Genomic DNA, 13,160 nt, shown 5'->3' on the forward strand with positions numbered 1-13,160 from the left:
TTAGGCAAAATGTAATAGATTTTCGTGGGCCCTAAAAATTTCATTTTTTTCTGATGTGAGAAAAAAATTAAAAGATTTTTTTTGACCCTAAATTCATTTTTTCTTCTGATTTTAAAAGAAATTAAAACATTTTCATGAGCCCTAGGCACTGTGCCTACTGTGCCTAATGGATAAGGCGGCCCTGGGTGGGGTGGATGAACTTGTGAAGGAAACAGTTCTACAGATGGGAATAAGATCTGGTTTATTTGATGTAAATGAACTAACATTACAGTCAATGCCCACCTCGAATGTAGCCAGCCCAAGCTGACTGTAGATGTGAGTGGGCCTTAAATCAGAGTGTATAAAGAAAATGCTGCATAATTTGGATTCTGTTTTAAACCGTTTCCTGTTGAAGTGGGATATGATGCAATTAGCTTGACAGTGTGGGTACTATACTACATCAGGTTTGGAGCTCCTTTCAGAGGAAGTTAAGTCCCAACTACATATGCTTTGGAGATTGACAATCAGCTTTCTAGACATCTTTTCCTATGGTTAAAAGCAACCATATGGCACCAAGATGTGGCGCTAAGGAAAGAAGCCTTAACCCTCTCCACCTAAGCCACTTCCCCTTGGAAATCCCTCTGAATCTGCTATTAGCTGCAGAGAGTGGGAAAAGACAAGAACAATTCATGGCTGCTTTTAGTCAGAGAAAAAGACTTTGGGAGATCTAATAATGGATCTCCCCTGTCACATCCAGTTTGGCCCTTAGATACAATGAATCCAACAGAACTCAGCAGGTCCAAAGGACTTAGTTCCACTGAACTTAGTTCTGCTGAGGCCAGCAGGATTTAGGCATGCTGGATTGTGCATCGGATTTCTTTGCTGTGTGATTTTGCTAGAGGAGGAGTTTCAACACTGAGTAAATAAGCATTTGTTCAAAATCAAATCTGTTTGATATTAAGCAATACATTACAAAACACTGTTTGGAGCATATACACAGGAGATAAGAAGGCTTTAAATGTGGCATATCTTGGCATTTTGCCCCTTGGTGTTAACACCAACTTCAAACACATAGTAACTCTTCATATAACTATAGTTTGTATCGTGTTTATTACAAGATTATCACTTTATTTCTAATTAACCATTAAAATACAGTATATTACCAAGTATTTACAGATTTGTATTTTCCCCCAGAAAGCTGAATTATGATAAAATAAGACAGATAATGATAAATAAGCATTTAAGTAAGCCTAGCTGGAAGGAGCAACGTATACTATTAACATCCCTCCTGTGAAGTTAAATCCTATTTCTTTTAGCTATTTCTTCATTAGTTAATGAGGTCTCACAAAAATGGTTTTTTAAAATGACATTCTTGCCTCTAGAAATATCTTTAAATATTCATAAGGAAGTTTGTTTTCTGAAGGTGCATTCTATATGAATAAAGGCAATAATTACCTCTGTTGTTGTGCATCATAAACTCACAAGTAAAATGTACACAACATCCAGATACTCCTGAGTATATATACAGCTCACAATTTTCAGACACATTTTTAAAAAATAACAACAATGGAAAATTGGGGTGTAATATTTTCAAGCTGGTTCTCTTTGCTTGAATTGTCTTTGACACTCTGTGTAGGTGATTGCTTAAGAACTTGCTAATGGAAAGTGGTGCTTTCCAGCTCCTAGTCAACATTAATAACCTGCACAGATCAGTAGTAACTAACTTCTCTTGGCTCTTGCTGTACCTTGGTAAAAAATTATCAGTGGAGGAAGTGTCCATCTTCTGAAAAATCCCTATTGTAGTTGGCACTGATAGCTTCTGTATTATCATCTCATCATAAAGGTCCTTGATTGGATGAACCACAAAGATTAAACTCTCCCTCTCAAAAAAGAAAGAAAGAAACAGTCTTTCCATCTGAAAGCAAATGTGCTCTTTCAGGATGAAAGAGATATTTTAAATACAGATGATTCCTTACAATTTAACAAGGTAACATGGCTGCCCTTGTTTCTCATGCCTGTACATAGAGGACTCTAGGCTTTCAGCTTCAGTCCTTCCATAAAAGCTACGCTCCACCGCTTCCCAGTGCCTTTTTACTTGCCCTCAACAAAACCTAGGAGGCAGCTGAATTAGAAATGATGCTGTTGTTTTCCTCTATCGCTTCATGACAATTTAGATTTTAAGAGCAGTGTAGAGTTGTACATCATAAATTAAAAGGACTGCCAACTCAAACATGCTTGTAGATGGGCAGGACCAGGGAGCAGAGCCCAGTAGCAAGTCAGGGAATGGAGCCCAACAGCATCTGCTGACTTAAAGAAAGCCCAGTGGAGCAAGGGTAGTGTCAAGTGTGAAAGCTTTTTGTACATCTAAATGAAGGGCCATAGCTCAATGGTAGAGCATCTGCCTTGCATGCAGAAGGTGCTAGGGTCAATCCCCAGATAGGACTGAGAAAGAACCTTATCTGAAATCCTGGACAGCCACTGCCAGTCAGTGTAGACAACAGTGAGCTAGGTGGACCAATGGTCTGACTCAGTATAAGGCAGCTTCTTAGAATCCTAATATTGAAGATATAGTTTGGGTTTTCACTGGGTAGGGAACAAATCAGTAAGACTTTAATTCATTTTGGCTATTAGTCAGGCAGGGGTAAGGTAGGCACTAGCAAAATCAATGTAGAGCTCCAGATGATACAAGCAGATGAGATTACAGAGCATCAACAATATCACACCTATGTACAGTACACTGTTAAGTTTACTGCTATACATTTATATAATTTAGAAGACATTCTAGAAGAAGTCACTGTTGTTTGTGCTTCAGGGTTCTGTCACGGGTTCACTGACTGACCTTGAGCGAGGTGTAAAATGGGGCACATGACTTTAAGTCTGAGAGATAAACAACTACCTCAAGGCCAGGCTGCGGATCTATGGCAGAATCATTATGCAAAACCAACAGCGCGTCCTTGTTTGCCACTATTTGTCTCTCCCCTTCCAGAACTCGCCTTGCCACATTTCACTGTCATTCACACATACACACAAGCTCCACATCTAGAACTCTCCCCAGAATAATATATATCCTTCCAACTGCTTCATTCAGTTGTTTTGGACCCAATCCCCTTTACTCCTCCTCTTCTTTCTCCTGGCCTGCAGGCATGCAAATACTTCTGCCATCAGGTGATGCTGCAAGGCATAATGGTGCAGTGGCAATAAAACTAATGCATCAGGAATTCTCCAGCCACTGCCACCACGTTCTGCAGCCATTGTCCTCAGCTGCCCATTAGTCACTTTTTGTCCTGTATCTGGACTGGTCTGAAAAGTGCAGGGTGGCCCAATCCAGCAAGTGACGTGTCCTGCAACTGTTGATGGTGTTTGAAAATTGTACCACCATGGCTTTCTTTCACTTTGTGGTCTTTCCATCAGTGTGACTTCTTTTTCTACATGCATGCACTGTGGATGCATGTATAATAAATGAGTAAATAATAAAAATGATAGGATTGTTTCCCACCCACCTCCTTTTTTCTGATCATCAAAAAACTTCCATTGACTGCCCTAAAAACAAGTGGAGCAGGAACTGTCTAGCATTCAGCTTGTGAGAATTATTATTATTTATTAAATTTGTGTGTCAGCTATGCCAAAACTTCTACTTACATAGAAATACAGAAGTTAAAATACGCAATTACATCTTATGAAACAATTAAATCAAACAACCAAGTTCTCTATTAAACAAAACTATACGTAAAAAGAGAATGGAACCTCAGTGAATGACTTTCATTCGTGTAACAAAACTGTATGTAAAGAGAGAATGGAACCTCAATGAATGACTCTACCTGAGTTGCCCCAACAAGGTGCAGTTGTTGAACATGCTGATCTGTTGCTGACTCATGTATCCTGTATCAGAAAGATATCTAAGAATGCAAAACAGCACCTCTATGATACCAATTGCCAGTAGTTCAGTTAAATATTGGTCTGTAAATGTTTCTGAATTACTGCTATACATGTTTTATAATTTAATTCCCAAATGTTTTAAAATTAGTGTTCCATTTCTTCCATCATCACTTTAAGTGGAGATCTCTTTCTTATATCCCTTCATGTTCCAGTTTGTTCTTTCCCAAATAAATAAATAGATAAAAAGATCAATAACCCAAGGCAGCTTGCATTTTAGATTTGATAAATGTACAGCATTTGGATATTATGTTCTTCTTCTCTTCTTTCCTAGCATGAGAACATTCAGGACATGTTGACAGCCAATATCAATAAGCTTAAGACTAATACTGGCGATGGCTAAATACAATTCTGGCAGAATTAAGTGCTCTTTAAAATAATAATGCTGTCCTTTAAAAGGATTGCTTTCACATTTGTATCATGCATTTACTGAGATTTCCTTTTACTGTTTATTGTTTTGCAGGTGATTCATATAACAGGAAGGTTACGTCTGAGAGTGTCGCTGTCCCATGGGCGGACAGTCCCTAGCCAAATCATGGGGCTTGTAGTTGTTGCTCATGCTTTGCCCCCTCCTACGATCAATGAAGTCAGAATCGACTGCCACATGTTTGTTACTCGAGTAAACATGGACCTCAATATCATTTACTGTGAAAATAGGTACAGCATTTTGGCTTTTTTTTTGTTTTTCCAGTGTTGCACATCTAAATATCCTTGTTCTTTTACCACAATATACATTTTGGAGGGCACTGTTCTGCTGTGAGGATGATGATGCCAGCTGTACAGCTATGTGGAAAAGTATTTTTCTTTCAAACAGATTTCTAGTGTTGTACACAAAAAAGGAGAACCTAATTTTGTGATTTTGAAAACTGAGTGGGAAATTCATTGACTGCTAGTTGCCTACAGAGTTAAACAGGAGAGGGGGAGATTGAAATTTAAATGTTGCTTTTCTGACTGCAATCTACTGTGGTAACCTTTCGATCAGTAGTTCCCACAATGGAATACTGGTACTCCTGGGAGTACATCAATGAATGCATGAGTAAAATAACAGAATCCACCCTTTCCCACCCCATCTGCAGCATCTATTCACACAACACACAGACAGAGACAGGTGTATTTTCCCAAGAGCACTTCTGAAGCAATGGATCATCTTTTCCTGAGACTCTGTGAGTCATTCAAGTCTTCCTTAATTTTCTCTCAAGGCTTGTGTATTATTATTGTTGTTGTTATTGTTATTGTTAAATAATAATAATAATAATAACAACAAAACAAAACAAGAACAATAACAACTATAATTTATATCCCTCCTTTCCTCCCAAAAGGAGCCCAGGGTGGCAAACAAAAACACTAAAAACAGTCTAAAACATCATAAAAACAGACATTAAAATATATTAAAACAAAACATCTTTTAAAACCATATTAAGACAAAATATCTTTAAAAAACATATTTTTAAAAAGCTTAAAAATATCTTAAACAGCAATTCCAACACAGACGCAGACTGGGATACTTAAAAGTCTTGTTGAAAGAGGAAGATCTTCAGTAGCTTCTGAAAAGATAGCAGAGATGGCTCCTGTCTGATATTTAAGGAGAGGGAATTCCAAAGTGTAGGTGCCACTTACCAAAGGTCCACTTCCTATGTTGTGTGGAATGGACAGGGCCGGCTCCAGGAATACCAGGGCCCTTGGGCATCAGCCTGCCCCGGGCCCTCCGCTCCCCTTCCGTGATCCGTGGCATGAGCTGTGCCGCGGATCGCAAGATGAGCTTCCGAGCCACCCGCCGCTGCTGCCACCTGCCACCATCCCCCCGCTACCATCCCCCCCGCTTCACCTACCTTTCTCTGCTGTTCTTTACGGCTATGCGCACTGCGCGCACAGGGTTGCCGTCAATCAAGATGGCGGCCGAGGTTTCTGTAAGGGACTGAAGCCTCTCCCACCATCTTGGTTGATGGCATGCAGCATGCGCATTGCTGCCATCAACCAAGATGGTGGCAGAGGCTTCAGTCTCTTATGGAAACCTCGGCTGACATCTTCATTGATGGTAACCCTGTGCGCACAGTGCGCACAGCCGTGAAGAACAGCAGAGAAAGGTAGGTGAAGCCGGGGGATGGTGGTGGGTGGTGGGCAGCGGCGGGTGGGTTGGGAGCTCTTGTCTTGTTATCCGCGGTGCGGCTCATGCCACGGATCGCAGAAGGGGAGTGGAGGGCCCCTCAGGGGCCCCCCAGGGGCTCCTGTAGCTGCGGGGCCCTCGGGCCAGTGCCCAACCTGGCCGCCCTTTGGAACCGGCCCTGGGAATGGACCTCCTGATAATATGGTATCTGCAGGACACTCTCACATGCAGAGAGTAGTGATTGACTGGGTATATAAGGGGTAAGATGATATTTCAGGTATCCTGGTCCCAAGCTGTATAGGGCTTTGTATACCAAACCCAAAACCTTGAACTTAACTTGGTAGACAATGGGCAGCCAGTGCAATTCTTTCAACAGTGGGGTGACATGTTGGTGATACCCTGCCCCAGTGAGCAGCCGTGCCACCACATTTTGCACCAGCTGCAGCTTCCAGACCAACCTGAAGAGCAACCCCACATAGTAATTATTGTAATTCAACCTGGAGGTTACCAGTGCATGGACAACAGTGGTCAGGCTATCCCAGTCCAGAAACGGCCGCAGCTGTCTTCCCAGCCAAAGCTGGTAAAAGGGAATCCTAGCCACTGAGGTCACCTGAGCCTCTAATGACAAAAATGTATCCAGGAGCACCCCCAGACTACGAACCTGCTCTTTCAGTACAAGTACGACACCATCCAAAGCAGGCAACTGACCAATTATCTGAATTTGGAAACCACCAACCCAGAGCACCTCCATCTTGCTAGAATTCGGACTATTGGCCATCATCTAGCCCACCACCGAGTCCAGACAGTGGTCCAAGGCTTGCACAGCCTCTATCGATTCAGATGTTACAGAGAAATAGAGCTGGGTATCATCAGCATACTGCTGACACCTCACCCCAAATCTCCTGATGACCGCTTCCAGGGGTTTCATATAAATGGTAGACTGCATCGGGGACAATATGGTACCCTGCGGCACCCAATAGCACAACTGCCAGGGGGCCAAGAGACAATCACCCAATGCTATTATCTGAAAACAACCCTGGAGGTAGGATCAGAACCACTGTAAAACAGTTCCTCTGATACCCATCTCACTAAGTTGGTTCACAAGGATACCATGGTCAGTAGTGTCAAAAGCCTCTGAGAGATCAAGAATAACAGGGTCACACTCTGTCCACCATCCCTGCAGGGTACAATCAGAGCTGTGAGTCTAAATTTCACCAGGAAGTAGTCTGACCATGACAATGGGGTGGCATCTACCCCCCCCAATCTTCAGACCACCCCTTCCTCCATCTGGAGCAAAAAACAAGTTAAGAGTGTGCCCTGCCCTATGCATTAGGCTGGTGACAACTTGAGACATCCCCATGGTTGTCATGGAGGACATGAAGTCCTGAGCCAGAGCATAGAGGCAGGCTCAGCATGAACACTGAAATCACCCAGGACTATCATTCTGGACTCTTCCAATACCACTATTGAGACAGCATCTGCCAGCTCAGTCAAACAACAGCAACCCTAGTTTACTGTCTCCTTGGCCCATGTACCACATGCAGGCCCTCACAGCCAGCTCTAAGACACAGTGGTTTCCTAGTGACAGAGATGGAAATTCTGTAGACCATAGCAACCCCTCCTCTCCTGCAACCTGTGCTGGTATTGCACCGCGTATCCAGGTGGGCAAAGCTGGGTCAAATCAACTCCTCCCAGCTCACCCACCCAGGCCTCAGTAATGCACACCAAATTGGCACCTTCATCCATGATCAAATCATGGATGAGTGTGGTCTTATTGTGTACCAATCTGGAGTTAAACAACAGCACACACAGGCCAGTGGGCACAGCAGATGAGCAATGAAGAACCTGTCCATGGGAGAAACAGGAGAAAGGGACAAGGTGTAGATAGCCTTGCCTTCAACTTATATGGTAGCTCACCACCTCCCCATGGCTATACCTCCCTCTACACATGATCACTGAAATTGGGGTGGCATCACCCATTTCCCACCTTACTAAGACACTTCCTAAACACCCAACAAGAGCCCACCAACAAAACCTACCTTAACCAATTATCTCAGTAGGCTTCTGAGAAAGTTGAGAACACTCAGACCCACTCAATATCTTTCACACAGGACAAATCTACTCCCCCTTCCCCGTCTCACATCCAGGGAGGGCCAGCCTTCTGCCAATGACAGACTCTCACTTTGAAGGCATCTGGCAACTTTCTCCTATCATTCAGTTCACTACACAGGCTCTCACTCTGCACCCAGCACAGGAACCACACAATCGCCTTACACCCTCCTCTAGATTGTTTTTTTTAAAATAGAAGGGGGTAGTGCCCTTGCCTAGGGAGTCCCAAGGGACGACCCTCAAGGCAGCCAAGTTTCTATGCCCCCTGACCCAGCCAGGAGCTGATGCAAGAGGCTGCAAGATTGACTGCAGCCTCTCTCTGGATTCAGGGTTAGGCAGGTGGTCCCAGTCCTTGTAGCACTTACCAGGGACCTCAGCTGTCTCGAGAGACAGCAACCCAGTATTAGATCATTTTAAAATTGTTGGTCAATAACACCATTTGTAAAGTTTGTAGCACTGCATCATTTCTGTGTCTTTTTAACAAGTACTGTTGATTCAAGACATTTTTGGTACTGGCAGTACAATACCAGCATAAATATAATCAGTTACAAAATATTAATCAGGTAGCTCTCTTTGCAACAAGGCTTTATTTTAAATATAAAAAACATTGTAGTATATATGATAAGGCTTCCAGTCAGAACAGCTGCACCTGTTGGTGCTTTGCTGGACTTTCAAGAAGCAGGCCCAGTAGGTCAGCAGAGGCATCTGTGCTTCACCTTGTTGTGGAAAGAAGTAGTAATACAATTGAACAATGGGAATGTTGGAAAGAAGCCATAAGGAAAGTGCTAGTTACGCTGGCAGTACAGGAATTGCAAGAATACATGAAAGGTAGGAATGAGTAGGTAAAAGGTACAACATAAAAAGATGATTTTTATTTTTTTGTTTGGGCAGTAGATTAGAGCTGGTTTATATGTTGTCAAGTGACTCAGGGCTATTTCCCTCCTTCTGCTGTGTTCTCACAGCTGTACTCTTCTTGTCCATAGTGAAATCCATGAGTTCTGGAGGTCATGTGCGGTGTACGCAACACTTTTCCCCACTTCTAAGTAAGCTGAGTTATAGCTGCAAAGAGAAACGGAGGACATTGAGATAAGCCCTGTTCTCATGACCACCCATGCACAGTGAGTGCTTATGAGGAGGCGGGCAGAAGCAGGATCATGTCAACAAGCCTTGGCCCTGACCTACATGCAGTGAGTCACTGTAACTATATACAAAGTGTATAGACTTGTCCACACAATAGGGGACCCCTGCTTTGGGGGGGTCTGAGTATGTGTACAGTTTGTATGTGCATACGGTCTGTTCACATGGTTGGCTGTGGTCATGGCAAAGCCCCACACCTTCTGCCCCCTCTCCCTGCAATGCACGTTCAGTGTACTTGGGTGGTTGTGTGAGCACTGATATAGTATTTCCGACCTGCAACTAACCAGAGTTTCATATTGACTTGAAAGTACTAGTGCAGCAATTCAGAAATGAATTTTCTGCACATGTTACTGCACCTATCACACAAAGGATAAAATGGAACTTGGAAATTACAATATACTGTGCTCAAGCCAGATCAGTGGTGACAAGTCAGTAGTACTCATTGTGCTGAATGTAATTGCGTGCTCAGGAGTTCTGTATGTAATGAATAGCTGACAGAGTTTCACATCATTCTGTAGACTGGATCAGGTTAATTCATGTTGGTACAGTGACATCTTAAAGCACCCTAGAGTACAGAATTAATATTTCCAGTGTATTGATAACAATGTAATAATATAATGAATTCTGCTTTTCATTTCCCTGCTAGAAAAATGCCAATCAATTTGGCAGGTGTGGTGGAGAGAGGTCCTATATATGATAAGATCCTTTGCAGGGATACTTCTCCCCTGAGATCTCAGTGAAGGCCGTTCCTCAGTATCAAGGATGGGAATATTTTTTGTCCCCACTATGATGATGCCCCCAAGTGCTACACTTTACTTACTTTCTCTCATATGATTGAATGACCACTACTAACTGGGTTGGGGCTGGGGAATAAAGGGATGTAACATTGGAGTGCAGGATAAACCTGCCCTTGCCTGATGTCCTCAGGGTCTGGGAAGAGCCGGGGTCCCAATACTATCAAGTGATTGCAGCCATTTACTTGGTTCCATGGAACACAATGGTACTAACATAGGAAACTACCATATACCATTGCTGCTTACAGACATGGGGCTTATTGCGTTAGTTTAACTGATTAAAAAGGTAGTGCTTCTGTCCCAATATCTGAATATCCTTTCACACTCCAGTACCTGTTGCATGAAGGAACAGTAGATTTTTCAGGCGATATACTGGCATTTCGCGCAACTTTCTTTCAAGCGTCTTCAATGAACATCTTGTTTTTGTCCCTCACCCATTATACACAAGCATACTGTAGTTCCCCACAGTGGAGGAGGTCTAAGATCTCATCCCGTTGCCATGCAACCCCTCTCCCTTTAGCATCTGACTTTTTTTTTTAGTTGTATAGAATAGGGCTGTGTGTGGAAAATGCTGCTGCTCCCTGCACCTATGCTGGAATGCCGGTACAATTTTCATCAGGGAAAAAAAAGCATGCACCTAAAGGGTGGGAACACACTGCATGCTGGGATACCTGTCAAGTGAGCGGCTGCAGCTAGCAAAGAAACCCTGCCTTTTCTGGGTTCCCAAGCTTGCAAACAGATTATTTCTGGTATTTTTTATCACGAAAATTAGCATGAAATTTGCACTGTATTCCACTAGAATTCCAGAACTAGCTTGTACATCTTGTGAAAAATCAAGTATAATGCACAAATTACCAGGTAAGAAATCATCAGAATAACGGAATAAAGTGCAGTGTGAAACAGCCCAGGTCAGATTATTTCCCCATCTAATAGTCCAGTAGTGTCGCTCTGGCTGTCAGTGATTCTCCAGGGTCTCAGGCAGAGGTTCCCATTACCTGTTAACCTGATCCTTTTAAATGGAGATGCTGGTAATTTAACTAAGGACCTTCAACATGAAAATGGGTACTACTACTGAGCTATGATGCCTGGCAAGCCAGTTTCTGGCTGTATACCCCTGCCCCTTCATCTGTATAATCCTGCCTGGCTGTCATTTCTTTGTCAGGCTAAAATGATTTCTTCAGTTTTTAGAGCTCAGTTTATTGGAGTTTCACACAGTCATGTTATAAAAGATCAAGGGGAGAACCAAGCACTGTACACCGATTTTGGAATTCTTAGCTTCATTACAATAAAAGATAGAGCGGTATTCAGTGCTAGTCCTACTCTGAGTACACCCATTGAGGCTAATAGACATAATTAACTTCGTTGTTGTTATGTGCCTTCAAGTCGATTATGACTTATGGCATCCCTATGAATCAGCGACCTCCAATAGCAATGACAAACTTAGGTTTGTTAATTTCAGTGGGTCGGCTCTGAGTAGGAATTAGTTGAATATAACTTATATTGAGCAGGTTGTAAAATCCACATTCAAGTTGGACTGACGTTGCCAATGGTAGTTCTGTCTCTTATACATTATGAGATAGTCTTTAATTGAATGCTTCCTCTATCCCCACCTCACATTACATGATTCTTTGTGCTGAGTGGCTAGAATGAGGAATCTGAATTGTCTTCATCTTCCCAGTTTGATGCTGGCCGCACCTCTGCATCCATAGAAAGTTTAAAGAACACAAACAATGTTCTAAATAGCAGTGGATTAATAAAATTTGGGAGGTCATGATTATGTACTTACATATTCAGCAAATGCATCAAGCAAGGAATCCCAGTTTTCAAAAAGATGTTATAGCACCATAGTTTCTATTTTATATTCCGAAGAACTTCAAAGCGATGTGCAAAACAGAAATAAAATATATTAATAATCAGATAGAAGCCTATTAAAATAACATTCATCTCCTGTATGAAAACCCTTCAAGCTTCTGATCACTTGGCTACATAATTTCAACATCGAAATTGTTTTAAGAGTCAGTGAGCTTCTCCTTATGCTGTTTTACTCTTAATTGTTCCACAAGCTTACTAAAGACTGTAACTTGTGAATTTCCTTCCCCCTTAATTAGCATTTTTCTTGTTACATTCCCCATTTCCCCCTTTTGACCAACCAGGTACAAGTAATCTGATCAAGTGGCCAAGTTTTCACTCCCATCTGCCTTAAAACTCATTTCCATGCCAGGTCACATGGGAAAGAGAGACATGCCCTGTCTCCAGTCCAAGCCATGTCAAATGATCCACAGACACAAAAGGAACAAAACTGTGGTGTGTCTATGCATATAGGGAGAGTGTTTTCCAGCTTCTCTGCTCCACATCTGCTTGATGAGACATACATTCTATCCCTCCGTATCGTGAAACACCTGACAATTGACTTAAGACAATTTCGTCTTAATCAAAATATGGAGAACTTCCATCTGTATCAAGCGTGTGCTCTCCATTTTGGAGGAGGCGGCTAGAGGAATCAGCCTCTCATAGTTTCTTCTGCTTCTAGAGCTTCTAGATCAGCCTTTCCCAACCTTTGGGTCCCCAGATGTTGTTGGACTACAATTCCCATCATTCCTGACCATTGTCCATGCTGGCTGGGGCTGATGGGAGTTGTAGTTCAACAACATCTGGGGACCTAAAGGTTGGGAAAGGATGTTCTAGATGATGTGAGTGAACAGTCATATACACACACAAAAACCTTCTCTCATTTAGGTAAATGGTTTTTGCCAAATAGTGAAAACCTGACAGATAGTTTTGTAATTCATTGCAATGTTTTTATCACACCTAGTTCTTTCTGTTTCTCAGAGTGACTGTAGGGAGTAAAGCTCTGCCGGTAATCTCTGCACTCTGTATGTGTGAACCCTGTTTTACTATGATAGCTCTATATCTAAACTAATATTAAACCTCTGCCACAAAGGAGCAACCCTGCAAAGTGTTCCCTTGGGATGCTCATGGCAAAAGGCTCCTAAAAGAGACATTTGTGAATTTAAAGCATAAAATTGAATTATGTCTTCTAAAGAAGAGAGAGAGAGAGAGAGAGAGAGAGAGAGAGAGAGAGAGTGTTGAGCACCTATTTCAAA

At 42.4% G+C, this 13,160-nt stretch overlaps 1 protein-coding gene across 10 annotated transcripts in view; it reads left to right on the forward strand.

Moving 5' to 3' along the window:
* The window catches only part of NPAS3 (neuronal PAS domain protein 3), a 1,108,131-nt gene that overhangs the window by 1,065,260 nt on the left and 29,711 nt on the right, over nt 1-13,160 (forward strand). For all 10 annotated transcript variants that reach the window (XM_061611612.1, XM_061611611.1, XM_061611613.1 and 7 more), the window contains one exon: nt 4,376-4,569. In XM_061611612.1, the coding sequence (XP_061467596.1) occupies nt 4,376-4,569 (194 nt within the window). The remainder of the gene's footprint in view (nt 1-4,375; nt 4,570-13,160) is intronic.

This window comes from Rhineura floridana, chromosome 2 (genome assembly GCF_030035675.1).
Source record: "Rhineura floridana isolate rRhiFlo1 chromosome 2, rRhiFlo1.hap2, whole genome shotgun sequence".
Classification (NCBI taxonomy): Eukaryota; Metazoa; Chordata; class Lepidosauria; order Squamata; family Rhineuridae; genus Rhineura; species Rhineura floridana.